Source organism: Myotis davidii, unplaced genomic scaffold, assembly GCF_000327345.1.
Source record: "Myotis davidii unplaced genomic scaffold, ASM32734v1 scaffold198, whole genome shotgun sequence".
In the NCBI taxonomy this organism is placed as follows: domain Eukaryota; kingdom Metazoa; phylum Chordata; class Mammalia; order Chiroptera; family Vespertilionidae; genus Myotis; species Myotis davidii.
The window spans coordinates 163,197-181,016 of NW_006291485.1; the positions used below are offsets into that span (position 1 = coordinate 163,197).

The window sequence follows — 17,820 nt, forward strand, 5'->3', positions numbered from 1 at the left end:
CCTATATAGACAAGAGACAATTCAACCTGTCTCCTCATATACAGGATGTTCTGTCAATTATGTTACTTGTACCTTCAACTCAGATGTGTGAGAAAAGACAGATACGTTCTCAAATGAATGTGTTTTTTTTTCCTTTGAAGGCAACTTAATTCTCATTTGTTATTGCTTAGAGATGCCTTAGTACTCAAAGTATGATCTATAGACCAGCAACATTCAGCATCACCTGAGAGCTTACTAGGAATACAGAATCTCAGGCCCCACCCTGACCTACTGAACCACACCTGCATTTTAATAAGATCCCAGGTGATTCATATGCACTTTCAAGTCTGAGAAACACTAGAATACTGTCTGCTGGAAGTAGCTCAGATACTGCTATTTCTCATGTCAAATTTATATAGCTCTTAATATAAAGTATAGAAAATAGAGGTATTTCATAATTAACTATCCAATAAAAATCTCTACAGACACGTTTTTCTCAATGCTCCCTTTATGGGTGGGCAGGATTATGGCCAAAGATTGCATCCCCACAGTTGTCTTTGGTGCTATAACTCAAAAGGCTAGAATAGTGCTACTCAAAGTGTGGTTCTTGGTTTGGTTAAGGTGCAGTCGGTCACTGGTTTGTAATCTGTTATTAAGTATAGAAGTTGACAGAAGTGTTATGAAGCTCACTTACCAACCTAGACTAGGTAAATTAATGTGAACAAGAAATAAACTCATTTGTCACATTAGAAACTTTAAGTATCAATATGCAGTGTTAACACAGCGAAGTTTAAAATGGAGAGTCACTAATTTAGTTTTGAGATATGATTCATATACCATAAGACTCAATCTTTTAAAGTATATAATTCAGTTGTTTTTTAGTAGTAGTCACAAAACTGTGCAACCATCACCAATATCTAATTCCAGAACACTTTCATTAACCCCCCAAAAAACCTCTGTACCCATTAGCAGTCACTCTCCATTCACCTGTCTCTCAGTGCCTGGAAACTACCAACCTACTTTCTATCAATGAATTTGCCTATTCTGGATATTTCTTTAAGTGGAGTCATACAATATGGGGACTCTTATGACTGACTTATTTCAGTTAGCATAATGTTTTCAAGGTTCATCCATATTGTAGTATGTCTTGTACTCCATTTCTTTTTGTGGCTAAATAATATCTTATATAATAAAGAGCTAATATGCTAATTAGACTGAAGAGCAGAACGACTGTCCGGACTACTGTCTGGATGAAGCCGAGGCAGCAGGGGCTGTGAGAGCTGAGCCCCTTGCATGAATTTCGTGCATCGGGCCTCTAGTCTTACTATATTACTGTATGGATATAACACATTATATTTATCCATTAATCATGAACTGGGTTGTTTGCTTTTGTGGCTACTAAGAATAATGCTGTTATGAACACTCATATACCAGTTTTTGTGTGGACTTATCCTTTCTTTTGCATATATAGCTATTTGTACAATTGCTGGGTCATATGGTAACAGTTTATTTCTGAGAAACTGCTAGACTGCATTCCACAGCTGCTGCGCCATTTTACATTCCTATAGCATCGTGCAAAGATTCCAATTTCTTCCACATCCTCACCAACACTTATTTTCTCTTTATGATTAGTCATCCTAGTGGATATGAAGTGGAATCTTATGGTTTTAATTTGTGATTTGGTTTGGATAGCTCATTCTGTTGAGCATATTTTCATGTGTTTATCAGCCATTTGTATTTCTTTGAAGAAATTTCTATTGAAATCCTGCCCATTTTTAAATTGGGTTATGTCTTTTATTATTGTACTAGAGGCCTGGTGCATGACATTCGTGCCCTGGGGAGTGGCGGTGGGAGGGCAGTACCTCAGCCCTATCTATGCCCTCTCACAGTCTCGGACCCCTCACGGGATGTCTGCCTGCTGGCTTAGGCCTGCTCCCTGCCATCAGGCAGACATCCCCCGTCAGGCGGACATCCCCCAAGGGGTCCTTAGCACCGTTGCAGAGGTGGGAGAGGCTCCTGCCACTAGTGCTGCACTCGCCAGCCATGAGCCTGGCTTCTGGCTGGGTGGTGCTCTCCCACTAACCACCAAGGGGCAGCTCCTGCATTGAGCATCTGCCTCCTGGTGGTCAATTGTTCCACCTTTTGGTTATAGCAACCAATTGTTCTGACTTTGGTTAATTTGCATATTAGCCTTTTATTATATAGGATTAAAGGAGTTCTTTTATTCTGGATGTAATTGACCCTTATTAGGTAAATTATTTGCAAATATTTTCTCCCATTCTGTGGGTTGTCTTACTAATTTGCTTCTACATTAGTTATACTTATGAGTTATAGTAAGAATTACTTAGACACTATCAATGGACATGTACAATGTGGAGAGCGGCTATAGCATTTAGACAGGTTCAAGCCTCGGACTGACTTGTGACAAAGCCACATACAAGTCCCAGCTTAGAGGGCAAAGCCCTCCCAGCACAATTATAGCCAAAAGGCGATGGCTGTAAGTTTGACCTTATAGTCCGACCCTGAAGTCCTAGGTAGCTAAGGGATGTGGGCTGCCCGGGGGGTTGAGGGGATTGTGTGCAGCAAATGCTGTCAAAACAAGGCTTGAAAGAGTTCAGAGAATGGCAACAACAGGAAAGAAGCAGATTTGAAATTCACAAGAACAGTGTAAACATCTTGCCCTTGTTTTGCTTTGTGTGCTCTGACTATAAAATAAAGCTTCAGCTTACAGGCTGTCACTGTTTCCTCATCCAGGCACAGTGATCCTACCTGGCCCCAACTGTATTCTCTTGTCTGTTTTCTTTAATCCTTCACTGCCCCTCCTCAGGTTGACCCCTGTAATTCTTTTTTTAAACCTCTATTTTCTTCGTTTTATTTTATTTTTTCTTTTTAAAATTTTCTTTTTTTTAATATTTAACTATGTTAAATATATTTATTGAAATGCTAATTTTACATCTGTTGAATTAAGTAAAATTAGGGCATTTTCCTTTATTTTTGTTTTTTCTATTTAATTTTCTAGCAATTCATCTTAATTTTCTTTTATTAAAGTGTTGGTCTATAACAAACTTCACAGCAGGTAGTTTGAAAGCACTGGGTTAGAATGTTTTAGACCTGGAATGTGCCTAAACTTGAGTATATTTTTTTCATTGCCAGCACTTATCTTACTTAGCCTGACTTGGATAGAATTTATATAGAGGTGTTTTATCAACATCTCTTTGGGTCATGAGCCAGAAAAGGTTCTAGGAAAGCTAATCTGGGTCTAAACCCATTTTATTTTATTTCTTACCTGAGCGTATCTACCAGTCGTCTTGCAATGCGCTTTCTTCTCTTAAATCTGAAGACCCAGATCCTACTTATTCCACAGACTGCAGGTACTGGTACATTTGAACATCGCCAAGCCCTATGACATTCTTTAGAGCTTGGGGATTCTGGACTAGTTGGTTCAGACAGGACACGGAAGGCCTGTAATGATATATCGAAGCACCTAGAGTTAATATAGATAAGTTCACATTTCTTTTTAAAAAACCATTCCTTAAACAAAACTTAAGAATTTAGAATTATCCTTCCTATACCTTCACCAAAAATGTTAAAATTCGTTCATATTTATGGAATACTTGTTCTTTTAGCCACACAATGCTTGAAATTTCATTCTCTCCAGCCTAAACTGTATATATGATATTTTAAAAACTGGTAACACAAAGGAGATTTTTACATGTTAACTATGAAATTTGGTTGGCAGCTAAGGTTTATTTATTTAAAAAAATACTTTTATTGATTTCAGAGAGAAAAGGGGAGGGAAATAGAAACATTGATCAGCTGTCTCCTGCATGCCACCTACTGGGGATGGAGCCCACAACCCCGGTCATGTGCCCTGACCAGGAATTGAACCATGACCTCCTAGTTCATAGGTTGATGCTCAACCACTGAACCACACTAGCTGGGTGGCATGTAAGGTTTTTTAAGAAAACTTTGTATTTTGAAATAATTATAGATTCACAGGAAGTTGAAAACTAGGATAGTTTTCCCCAAGGAAACTGTTCCATAACTATGATACAATCCCAAAAGCAAGAAAACATGGGTATAATGTATGTGCATACTTTCATGACCACTCACTACTTTCTATCATTATTTATTTAACCACCACCACACTCAAAATACAGAGGTATTGATTGCATCATCACAAATTCTCCCTCTTGCTACCTCTTTATAACCATACCAGCTTTTCCCTCCACCAGAAAGTATAAGATAAATTTATGCCAGTTTCATTTCAAGATGTATTGAGATAAGTATTTTTAAAAGGAAGGAGACATAAGTGTGCAATATGATAGAGTCAGGTAAGAACACATTTCAACTATAAATCTCTAGCTAAAGATTACCCTGTAAGCTCCTTGAAGGCAAAAACTACTCTCTCTATTCTATATAACTAGAGGCCCAATGCACAAAGATTCGTGCAGGAATGGGCCTTCCTTCCCCTGGCTGCTGGCACCACCTTTGCTCTGGCCTGGAGCCGCCTTTCCACTTTCCCACGCTGCCCAGAGTCCCGGAGCAGCTGGGGCAGTGTGGGACGCCTGCATTATCACCATGGCAATGATGCAAGCGTCCCGCCTGGCTGCTTGGCGCCTGTATATGCAAATTAACCCATTTTTGTTGGGTTAATTTGCATACTCACTCCTGGTTGGCTGGTGGGCGTCATGAAGGCACAATCAATTTGCATCTTTCTCTTTTATTAGTGTAGATAAAAGGGTAATATGCAAATTGACCAAATGGCGGAACAACCGGTCGCTATGACACGCCCTGACCACCAGGGGGCAGACGCTAAATGCAGGAGCTGCCCTCAGCCTGTAGGCCCCGATCACCCGATGGGGGCCTGCCAGCCAACCTCTCAGTTCCTTCCCCTGGCTGGCAGGTTCTGATCGCCTGTCGACAGCTGGGGAAGATGGCCCTGATCACAGGCCAGGCCTAGGGACTGTACCCATGCACAAATTTTGTGCACTAGGCCTCTAGTTATAGAATAAGGGTTAACAAATTGTTCCTGTGAGGGGCCAAATTATATTTTAGGCTCTTTGCACCCATTCTACCCTGCCATTGTAGCAAAAAAGCAACCACAGATAATACAGAAATGAATGAGCATGGTTATGTTCCAATAAAACTTTAATTATAAAAGTAGGTGACAGCCATATTTGGCTTACAGGCAAGTTTGCCAACACCTTTTCTAGAACATTGCTAATTAGTACCTAAAATAGATTCTAGTTAAGGGACAAATCATGACTTTTGCAATAAGCCAATATTCAATAACTGGGCTCTGAATCACCATAGTTTAAAGGCCGGGTAAAGAAATGACTACATGAACATAAGATTGACTTACCCTGTTTATATAGAGCAAAATATCAAATATTAACAGAAATAAATAACTTTAATTATTCATATGGTCAAAAATGTTTTAGTAGGAAAAAATGTTATTTATGGTAGTAGTCTTAAATGCTTGAGACTTATTGAGGCTTTTCCTAACTACTTTATTTTGGACACAAATTATGCCAATAATTTAAAAGACTTATAACATACCTGTTGGATAGGCTCTGCAATTAAACACCCAACTACTTTCTTTTCATCAGATATAAAGAGAAATGTTTTGGTTTTGTTTGGACATCTGGGAACAACTTGCTGAAAGCCCAACTCATTATCGACAAGCTCTTGCACTTCTTCTGCCTAATGACATAAAAAAATCAAAAGAGGTGAATATGTTTTAAAAATTATAATTGCAACTATATGTAATTATATATACAAAATTTATGATTCCTATCATTTTAGCCAATTTTATCTCTATTTCCTAAATTTACAACGCTCCACCCCATCATTTCATTATTGATGCATGTATCTGCCATTTTGGAAACAACAGGTTTCTAAGAACCTATTTTAAAGATCACTTTCAGGAGAAAGACATCCAGACTCCTGGGAGGGAGAAAAGGTAGGAAATGCCAAAACAGATTTTGTTTCAGTTTTATTCATTGTTCACTGGGGCTAAACATCTAGCCCAAGAAACAGGCAAAACTAATATAAGAAACAGACTCTGGGGCCATTCTTCTCTCAATAAGTTTACGTTTTTCACAAGTGGAAGATAAAGGTAAAGTTGTCTTTTTTTGTTGTTGTTAGTCCTCACCCGAGGATATTTTTCCATTGATTTTTAGAGAGTGGAAGGGAGGAGGCAAGACAGAGAGAAACATCGATGTGTCATCCATTGGTTGCCTCCGCACTCACCCCAACAAGGGCCAGGGATGAGCCTGCAACCGAGTTATGTGCCCTTGACTGGAATCAAACACAGGACCCTTCAATGTGCGGGCTGACATAATATCCACTGCGTCAAACTGGTTAGGGCTAACGCTACTGTCTTTAATCTCCAACTGCCATTCCTTTACTTGTAATTCTGAGGCTAGTTTTGTATGAACTAGTATGAAAATCATCCTTACATGTGTACCAAAGTGGATTATCTATCAATAAAAGTAGTTCACACTTCAACATATGTGATTTCTTGGTGGGGGAAATGGAGGAAATGGGAGAACAATTAAAAAGCTAATGTTCCATACCTTTTTGATAGCATAGCTTGGATCATGTGGCAGGACCAACACAATTTTCCCATCCCAAAACTCTGCTACTACACGTTCTCTTTTCCAGCCCTGGAGAAGACAAAAAGAAGAGTAAATGATATTTTAAAAGAAAGAAAAAAATCTAACAAAATAAAACGGGGGAAGGGAAATAAAAGATGCCCCAAACAAAGTGCTTGTTCTCAAGGGGCTGACATCCTACTGGGAGCTATGTATATACGTAATCTATTATGAAACAAGGCAAAGTCAAATAAGTGCTCCTCATAGGAATGTGTAGGATCCATCATACTTACTAACTTGGAAAAGAATAAATTATTAGGAGTGGGAAAGTGTGGCGGGGGGAGGATAATAAAACAGGCTAAAAATATTATGAAGGTATGAACTACCACAAAAAAACGGGGGTGGGGGGGATGATTTGAGTAGCAGGATCAATCATAAAGACAAGGCCCAAAATAGGATGTATTTGGACTAGAAAGTTGCTTGATTGCTTGATAAAGAAACTTCTCTCAGAAAAGAAAAATCCTGGATAAGTCATAAAAAAGTTGTTTTCTAAGGTTATCTATAAAGAAGAAATTAAAATGTTGGTGGTGGTGGTGGTGGGGAATGGGATGACAATCCTCAAGTCTTTTAATTTTGTTGACTGTTCAGCCCTGTTCAGAAAGCTAGAGATAAGAATACAGGGTATTCACGTAACCTAGAACAATACTTCTCTTATAGTAGGATAATTAAAAATGGCACTTTTTTTTAAAAAAAAAAAGTTAACTTTTAAATACTGTCAGCCTCAAATATTAAGAACAACAAAACTGCAGTTGATGATGAAATATATATGGATATACAGATGTTTCAATATTTACGAAAAAAAAAATATATATCTTTTAAAGCACTTTTACTTTTAGAACAAATTGAAAGACTATTTTTTGACTTACTGTGTATTTGATTCCCTCCAGAAATCTGTGGTGATGCTGAACATGCTGCAGTTCATCTTCAGGGTTGGAGGCAGTATAGATCATGCCACAAGACTTGCACATGGTGGCTCCAAAATGTTTCTGACCTGCGTCCTGTTAATGAAGGGGGAGGCCACATCTAAACATATTACAAATAGATCTACATTTAATACATGTAATCACTCATTCAATTTTTCCCTTATTTTTCTTTTATGCTTGCACAAGTGAAATACTAAGTGAAAGCTTGGTTATAATATCCTCCTCACTCCCACCAAACAAAATGAAAAAGACCTTAAAATGCAATCTATATCTATATATATATATAAAACCCTAATATGCAAATAGAGCAAATAGCAGAACAACGGAAAAATCGGTCACTATGACATGCACTGACCACCGGGGGGCGCATGCGGAACATGGTGGGCATCAGCAGCAGGCGGCAGAGCTCGGAACATGGCGGGTGTTGGCCATGGTGGGATGGTGGATCAAGTGAGCGGGGTCGCCAAACCAAGGTGGGGTGCTGGTCGCCGTCATCAGGGCGAGCCTGGCGCTGGCCCTGATTGCTTGGTGCTGTCAGCGGGTGTGAGCAATGGCTGCTGGCCCCGAATGCCCCTTAGGGCTTCTTCACCATCCTCTGCTCCTGAGGGGCGATCGGAGCCAGCAGCTGTCACTTGCACCCACTGATGGTGCTGGCCCCAATCGCTCTCTGTGCCGCCAGAGGGTGAGTGGAGGGGGCTGCCGGCAGACAGGACCAGGGGCTGTGGTGGGAGGGGCCAGGCCTGGGCACGAAGGATGGGCCAAGACCTGCCCCTGTGCCCATCACAGCCTCACCACCCACAGTTCCTTACAAGGTGCACAAATATGTGCACTGGGCTGTAGTAAATTAATAAAAGAAATGGAATTATCTCTTGGAATGGACAGTGTTATTAAAAAAAAAAAGAATCTCCTGGCTGGAGTGGCTAGTGGTTGAGCATCAACCTATGAACCAGGAGATCACGGTTCGATTCCTGGTCAGGGTACATGCCTGGAATGCAGGCTCGAACACCAGTGCGGGGTGTGCAGGAGGCAGATGATCAATGATTCTCTCTCATCATTGATGTTTCTCTCTCTTCCTCCCGTTTCCTTCCTCTCTGAAATCAATAAAAATATATATATTTTTTAAAATCAAGATTCAAACGAAAGAAAAAAAAAAGAATTAAAAAAACCTCAAGATTCTTTAGCTAGATAGATCCATAGTTCTAAGAAGTAAAAGATTAAATCATAAAATTTATAGCTAAGATTAATGGAAACTTCTTTATTAAGCTCTTAAATAGGGATCTAAAAGCCTTATTTCAAAGAGGAAGGGCAAAAATTTTAGGACTTCTATATTCATTATGTATTTTTTTCCACAAGTGTTTAGGAATATAAAAATCCTTTTCCCCAGGAGTTGATAAAAATAAATACAATACATAATAGTTAAGGGAAAGCACAGATAAATTAACAAATATATATAGGGAAGTCAGGAATATTCAATGTCATGGCTCATTAATGAACCTGCATTCTATCTAATAAGGCTTTGCTTAATGCTACTGAAAATACTAAGTTCTGAAAAGTCTAATACAGGACCTGGCAAACTTTTTTGCAAAGAACCAGATAGTAAATATTTTATGCTTTACAAAGCACACATGATTTGTCACATATTCTTTTCCTTTCCCCAACCTTTTAAAAATGTAAAAGCCATTTTAAGTCCAAAGGCCATGGTCCAGATTTGGCCAATGGTCACAATTTGCCAAACCCAGGTCTAATACAATGTAGCTATTTTCATTAAATCTTTTGCTCATCAACAATAATCTTCCTAATCTGAAGACAACTCACTCACCAGCATTCTGCTCAATTACTAGTTTCGCCCAACACTATCAATTTGAAAATATACTTGACTAGCTTTAAGTGCTGCCACTACAACAAAGCTGGCATTTACAAACTCAGAATATCTATAACCCATATTAACTATGCTAAGACAACAGGTTCTATTTGTGAGAGCCACGGACAGGAGGGGCTTTGTTTTGAATCTACTCACAATGATGAGCTGGTTTTTCATTTCTTTGTTTGCATCTCTGGCATTAATACTTTTCTGTGTATTGGTCTGTTTCAGAAAGTTAGGTGTGGTGGATGCCGCAGAAGGCTGTTCTCCAACTAGAGATCTTAAAATAGAAAGTTGATAAACATTATTTAATCTGCAGAGCACCTGACAATTTTTAGTGCTTTTTATAGACAATAACTTGATAAAGTAATAATATCAGAAACAAAGAGAAACCTCAGAACCACTCAGAGAGGATTCGTAATTTACTCAGGGTAAAGTAACTAGTAAAGAATGGTGGGAACTCAAATCCTCATCTTATAACTACAAACACGAGGGACTTTCATCTACGTTATCAGATGCACATATTCAGGATCCCTTAGTAACTTGATTTCACTTGTAAAAACTAACATTTTGTTTGCTTTATCAAGCCTTAGGATATTTCATCATGTAGGTCTATAGAAATTCCTGGAATACCACACAAATAAGTACGCTCTAATATTAAAGCTTACAGGTTGGTCCACAGGAAGTTAGCCATCAGCATATAAACATCTTTTTACTTGGGCAGTGGTTGAGGCGAATACATGCACTTGTTCTCAAATTCCTAGATGTTGAGGAAACTTTTTCCCATTAGGAAACAATGTATGAGGTTGCAGGTTGAAGCCCCCGCCCCAGGCTAAAGTCAGCTAGCAGATATGTTTAGAATGACTCCCAGGGTGTTGAAAGCTTTGGATGAGCTACCAGTATTTTAAAAATCTAGAGATTTCACTTAAAACTATATATTTCTAACATTGCAAGAGACACTATAAGATCTCTCTCTAGACCTCTATTTCTTCAAAGAACCTACTATCAATCTACACAACACACGCTCTTTTAGATGGGCATGCATTCTCCAGTTGGCTCCAGTCTCCACCCAGCCTGGCTGGCTCTGCAGGCATTTGAGTTGGTAACCCTTGCCTTAGAGTAGAGGTAAGAGAAAATAGGCAAGGAAACAAACCAAGTGCCTAAAGCAAGAGATTCAAACAGAAAAAAAAACGTGATAAGGAAACACTGAGAAAAAAATTGTCTAATGCTTTAAGCTAAGCCAAACTGTTTTATGATCACTGTATTAGAATGGCTTTCACAGTGACTTCACAAACCTATTGTAAGAATTATATTTTACATCATGACCAATAGACACACAACTAAAAAAATGTTTCACTAAGCACACTACGAGAGCTGCATTATTCCATTTAAATGCTGGATATAATGCCCTTTAACTATTTGACAAGCTATTAATGGTAAATACCTGTATATAGAAAACACTAGGCTAGGCTGTTGACACCCTCTTCTTTATGCAACCTTTGCTAAGGTGACTCAGTGTTTCCCATCCAAGCATGCACAGCTGCAATCTCTTTACTTCTATCTTAGCAATTTTAACACTTTATTATATGTGCTCATTTAAATGCCTATCCTCCTGTTATCGTAGCAGGACCATGTACTATTTATCTTCACAGCTCTAAAAACTCAGTATCGTTCAGTATCACATAGTACTCTATAAGTGTTCACCAAATAAAAGAATAAACAAACAAAAAATGAATGTGAAACTGTGAACCAGAGAATCTGTAGTCTACCTAAAGTAATAGATTAAACCACAAGAAACTGATGATATTTGACCTTTTGGGTCCTACATAAAGAGCTATTTCAAATGACTCAACCAATAGTATCCTAATATCTCCCTATGCCAGATTAAATTAGTTTACACACCTTTACCAGCTAATTGTGATAGATTTCAATGCTTAAGAAACAGTCATGAAGGAAGACATAGTTGAGAAAAGGGAAAGGTGAAAAAAATAGGACTATGGCCTTTGAAGAGGGAAAGCTGTCCACCCAACCCAATCTCTCAGGTGATTTAAGGTGAGGAACCCCTAAGAATAGGAGAACTTAGCTAGGAAGTGCCTTTCTCAATACCTGTAGTTATTTATCATAAAATGGGAAGAGAAGTACCAAAGCTTCTTAGCAAGATGTTCAGACCATAACAAACTTCTTTTCTAGCACTTTGCACCTACCATGCTCACATCTATCCATGCCTCCCCACATCCCACTCAGTTTTGACCAGGATAGGGCTTCAGCTGGAGTTTATCAAGCTGCTGCAAATTACTTACTCCTCTTGCCTGAGTTTCTCATCTATAAAATGGGGATAATAATGGTACCTACAACATAAGGTTGTAAATGCTCATTAAACATTAACCATTACTAATATAGTGTCACCCAGGGAAGGCAATATAGCCTAATGGACTTTGATTCAGATGTGGAGTCTAGTCCTGGCTCTGCCACCTATTAGCTGTGTAACAGTGGCTAAATGACTAAGTTTCCTCAGCAAAAAATGTAATTGATAATTCCATCTTCCTTCTAGGTCGTTGTGAGGACTAAGTGAGATAATGGATATAAACTGCTTATTATGGGCCAGGTTATACATAAAAGTGTTAGCAATTATAAAGACCTTTCTCTTCTCTCAAGCTCATAAAAATCTTTTTTCTTCTCTCAACTCAGGTTCTTAGGAAGTTTCTATGAAAAGATATTTCATCTTCTATCCTTAATTTCTCCTTAGTGGAAAAGGAAAAATTGCTCTCCAAATTAAATAGGACAAGAAAGAAAAAGATCCATAGGACTCATCTATATACATAAAAGCCAAGCGACTGGAACTACAGAACAACTGGAAGGACTAGTTGCTATGATGCACACTGTGGCGGCCAACCAGCCTGGGGAGGGCCGGCCTGACCCCACCCATGCACGAATTCGTGCACCAGGCTTTTAATAATTGAATACTCATAGAACATTAAAATAAAAACAATTCCTACCTTTTTGTATTGACTGAAGACGCACTGAAGATGGGATAGACAATGGATTCAGATGAAACTGGTAGAAGGAAAAGTTGACAATAATTTGTATTACAAAATAAACACAAAGCTTTATATCTTAAGATTTTAAAGGCTTATAAAACCAAAATACATTACTTAAGTTAAGATGTAAGAGCAATCAAGACAGTATGATATTGGCAAAAAGATAGACAAATAGATCAATGGAACAAAATAGAGAGCCTAAAAACAGACCTCTGCAAATAAAATCAACTGATTTCTTACAAAAAGACAAAGGTACTTCAATGGAGAAAGGAATGTTAACAAATGCTGGAACAATTGAACATCCATATGCAAAAGAATGACTATACTTACATATACAGTGGGGCCTTGATTTACGAGTGTCCCAATTAATGAGTATTTTGAGATACCAGCTATCTCTCTGCCGATTTTTTGCTTTGAGTTGACAGAGTAATTTGAGTTAATGAGCTCCTTAATGAGCTCAGTGTTGGAACGAATTAAACTCGTAAGTCAAGGCCCCACTGTACTAGTATACCCATGCTCAAAATGGATCACATATTTAAATGTAAAATGTGAAGCAATAAAACTTCTAGAAGAAAACATAAGAGAAAAATCTGCATGAACCTGGGTTTAGTGCTAAGTTTTTACACAAAAACACAATAGATGAAAGAAAAATTAAGTTGGAATTTATAAAATTTAAACATTTTGCTCTGCAAAATATTATTTAAGAAAATGAAAGGACAAGCCACAGACTGGGAGAAAATCCTATTTCTGATCGAGGACTTGTATCCAGAATACAAAAAAAAAACCTCTTACAACTCAACAATAAGAAAATAGTCCAATTCAAAATGGGCAAAAGATCTGAATAGACAGTTCAATAAAGATATACATGGGAAATAAACATAAAAATTTTTTTATAACTACTGTAAATAGAAAGCCATTATTTTTCTGTTACATGTTCCATTGTATCAGTGATAACACAACCTTGGTCAAACATAATGCATACTAAATACTTAGCACTGCCTGGTACATATTCAGCATCCAGTAATATTAGCTATTACCATTATGAACAATCATTACATACAAATATTTATAGAAATAGGTATTTATAAAATTATATCCTATATAATAAAAGCCTAATATGCTAAGTGTCTGACCATTCCACCATTCAACCAGTCGCTATGACACACACTGACCAACAGGGTAGACATTCCAATTGGTAGGTTGGCTTGCTGCTGGGGTCCAGCTGATCGGGATTGGACGCTACGGCTAGACACACCCTGGAGCCCTCCTGCGGTCCTTCCCTGGCCCTGATCATGAACTGGTGGGGTCCTTCAGCCTGGCCTGCACCCTTTTGCAATCCGGGATCCCTCGGGGGATGTTGGAGAGCTGGTTTCAGCCCAATCCCCACAGGCCAGGCTGAGGGACCCCACCGGTGCAAGAATCCGTGCACTGGGCCTAAAGTTCATATATAAATAAAATTAGGTCCTTATAAGGGTTATTGTTCTAGATTATGCTTTTAGTTTTTATATATTTTTTTGTTTTCTTCCTATGAGCTAGTTTCTCACCATATATAATCAGTATGTCTACTCCTAGAATTTAATTCCCTCAATTTATAAATATAACTAATGAAGTTATCAAGAATCTATAAATAGAATGTTAATTAACCTCTTTATAAATTCATAGTTTAGTAAACACTATTTAATTGAACAATGACACCATAAGTTAATAACAGAATTTCAGAATGAAGAGGAATTTACAAATTATGACTAACCCCTTACTTTAGAGATCTCTTCTCTAGATCACACAGTTAATTAGTGGCAGACCTAGACAAAATCTCAAGGTTCCTGATGCTCGATTCAGTGTCCTTTCCATGGCTTAGTAAATTCCACTTACATCTGGGCTTTGATCAAATCTATAGCATAAATTGTTTTTAGTCTTTCCAATTATTTAATAGGGTAAAAGATAGGTAGGGTAGGTATGAAAACACCTAGCTCTAGGGTGTTTAAAGTAACTTGGCCAATGCCCATAGACCAGGGGGTGGGCAACGTTTTTGTGAGTGAGTGCCAAAACCAGCAAAATCTCTGACTCAAAATTCTTCTGCGTGCCAACCCTAATTTTTTGAGAACATGTTATGCCTACTTGATATCTCTTAAGGTGTACGTATGTGAAGAACGTTGAAGAAATAATAAAATTCATTCGAGCGACAAAAATACAGTATATGATGATGAAAAATACATTTCTTTTTTAATGTATACATGCTATGTAAAATTATTTATTTATCTAAGATGCACCTACACTGAATTTATCTGAAAAATAAAAAAGTTGATATTAAGAAAAATTTGTAAATGTAAGATTATATGAGAGGGTTTCGCGTGCCAGCAAAAGTTACTGGCATGCCATGTTTGGCACGCGTGCCAGGGGTTGCCCACACCTGCCATAGACCAATTAAACATCAATATTTTGTCTTAAGTTCCAGTCTTAAGGCCTTCTTGTCTCCTCCTTTTTAAAATGCACTGCATTAGAAAACAAACAACAAACAAACCCCCAAACAAAATTCACTGCATTGCTCATCACATAAAATAGTGTCACCAAAATAAACACAAAGATACAAACGCAGGCACACATACTGATATATATATATATATTAAAAAACACATTATTGTATATGATTTTATATTGATACATGTAATGAAGTATTATCATTAGTTAATAAACTCATTTTGAGAAGAGACGTTTTCTCTTACCTGCCTTGTTTTCACTGTGAGAATCTCCTGAAGAAAAACACTTATTTTCTTCAGGTTTATACTCCCTCGAAGAAACTACTTCACTCGATGAATCCTGGAGCTAATGAATAGGTAAAATTTAAGAAAACTTGTAATTCTTAATCAGTTTCCACTTATATTGAATGAATTCCAATAGATATTTCTAAAACAAAGTATCTAGTTTATTATGAATTACTTACTTTATAACATGATTTTAAATTCTCAATTTTCATCCTATTTTAAGGAGAATTTCCTGTATACTTACTAAGTGCACATAACCTTTTAAAAGACAGTGTGGCCTGGGCCGGTGTGGCTCAGTTAGTTGAGCATCATTCCATGCACTGAGAGGTTGCTGGTTGGATTCCCAGTCAGAGCACATGCCCAGGTTGGGGGCATGCAGGAAGTAGCCAATTGATATTTTCTCTCTCAATGATGTTTCTCTCCCTCCTTCTCTCTCTCTCAAATCAATTTAAAAACAAAAAAGTTAAAAGACAAGTCTGTAAGTTGTCATCCTATCAAAAATAAATTATAATCCTGAAAAAGATGGCAGACTTAAGCTGATTGAACATCCTTTCTGTAATTGAACAAAAACAAAAATTAGTGAAAATGGCAAATTTCCCCAGTAGCCACCAAACTGGAAAGGGACCTTTTGTCATAAGGTTTAAAAACAGGCAGCAAACGAAAGAAAAAGAACTTTCTGGAGTAGTTGGGGAGGCTTCTAACTCCACTTTTTGGGCAGAAGCTGGGAAGTGGAAAAAGCAAATTAGAAAAAAATTCTGACAAATTTTACTAACACTATAGTTTGGTGAGACTTAGAAAATATATAGTTTGGGGAAAAGGAAAAAAACTTTTGCTTGAAGTAGAACTGCTTTACAAGACCATATCACAGTAGAGATGGGACAATCCATCAGTTTGCCATTTTGTAGGGCTCCATAATGAGCTGGGGAAAGGTTTTAACCCAAGTGGGAAAGCAGGATTCACCCCTAGCTAGTAGAAATGAATACTAGTGGGTATTTAGCAAAATCCTGAGAGGAGAGCCTAGTTCTACAAATTTAAGATGCATAAAGGTGCAGCTTCTCAGACTGATGACAACTAGATAGAATCCAATATCCAGCCCTTTAAGATGATGTTCAGAGAATAAAGCAGAAAAGAGCATTCAGAGAATTTGCCATGTCACTCTGCCAAACAGATATAGAGAATACTAACTAGGAGATGACTGGGTGCTCCACTTTGTTTTGCTGGATTGAGAATTAATTTTAGTTTGAACGGTCCCCCCCAGTTTTTAAAAATTTAGGCACTTTATATACAGTGAAGTGCACAGATATAAAGTATACAGTTTGATGAGTTTTGATAAACTTATATACCTATGTAACTTAAACTCAAAACTCCCATCAAGATATAGGTTTTTGGCCTGGCTGTTGTGGCTCAGTGGTTGAGCGTCGACCTATGAACCAGATCAGGGTGCCCGGGTTGCAGGCTTGATCCCCAAAAGTGGGTGTGCAGGAGGCAGCCAATCACAATGATTCTCTCTCATCATTAATGTTTCTATCTCTTTCTTCCTCTCCCTTCCTCTCTAAAATCAATAAAAATATATTTAAAAATATATATACATACATATGTATGCTTCTCTTGTTCTCTATATAATCAATAAAAATATATTAAAAATAAATATATATATATATATATACACACACATACCTATATATATTAGGCTACACATTTTTAAAAAAAACTTTTTAATGTGGCCATAAAAAATTTTAAATTACATGCAGCTGGTATTTTATTTCTATCAGACAACACTAGTCTGGGCTAGCTGTGTTCAATTTATGAGCAAGATCAAAAAGCATAGAATGGCAACCATGAAAACATACTACATAAAATAAACAAAAATCCAACTAGCTATATGTTAACAGTGACCATCCCCAAGAGATCATCTTCTGTGATCTCTAAATTTTCTAGAATCTAGTACTTTAAATAAGCTAAAACAAAAACCATATGCTCACACGCTGGAAACCTCCTACATGAATTTTGTTATTTCTACTTTCTAAAAACACTATCAAATAAAAGATGTTAAGCTTCTCTGGACTTTAGTTTCGTCATGAGGAAATTTAATAAAATGTATACCTTAATGCCAAGGAAATGTTGGTAGGCTTCCTTAAGCCCAAAAGGGAGAAATGTCCTCTTTCCATCCTGCCTCTAAATTCTTTAGTGATTAAACTATACTATTTGGTTTCACAAAAGCAGTCCTTCAGACTACAAAGAAAATAACATTTTGTTCAATTATGTTACATATATAGTATGTATATTGAAGCTTTGCTATATGTATATAGTTTTGTTAGTTTTTAAAATGTTTCGTTTTCTTTACCTTTATTAATTTCTCTTCATTTTTATTTCTTATACCCAGCAGCTCAATGTTCAGTTCCTTTTCTAGCAACAAGCACTGTGGCACTTGCCTTGTCTCAAAACTTTTTCTTTCATTGACTGTCTCTACATCAGAATCTTTAATCACTTCTGATTTATTCTCTTGGTTGAGTCCCAGTAATGGCTTGTTTTCCAGAGACAATTTTCTAAGAGAGGATTTTTTCCTAACAAAAAATGCTGCCCCACCCTGGAGGCTTC

General features: G+C 37.5%; 1 protein-coding gene across 1 annotated transcript in view; it reads right to left on the bottom strand.

The window, feature by feature from the left end:
- The window catches only part of ESCO2 (establishment of sister chromatid cohesion N-acetyltransferase 2), a 20,970-nt gene that overhangs the window by 2,110 nt on the left and 1,040 nt on the right, over positions 1–17,820 (bottom strand). Inside the window, exons 2-9 of the mRNA XM_006764835.1 lie at positions 17,567–17,816; positions 15,184–15,283; positions 12,419–12,476; positions 9,579–9,702; positions 7,505–7,636; positions 6,561–6,650; positions 5,542–5,685; positions 3,266–3,441 (exon numbers count right to left, since the gene is read on the bottom strand). Coding sequence (XP_006764898.1) covers positions 3,266–3,441; positions 5,542–5,685; positions 6,561–6,650; positions 7,505–7,636; positions 9,579–9,702; positions 12,419–12,476; positions 15,184–15,283; positions 17,567–17,816 — 1,074 coding nt within the window. The remainder of the gene's footprint in view (positions 1–3,265; positions 3,442–5,541; positions 5,686–6,560; positions 6,651–7,504; positions 7,637–9,578; positions 9,703–12,418; positions 12,477–15,183; positions 15,284–17,566; positions 17,817–17,820) is intronic.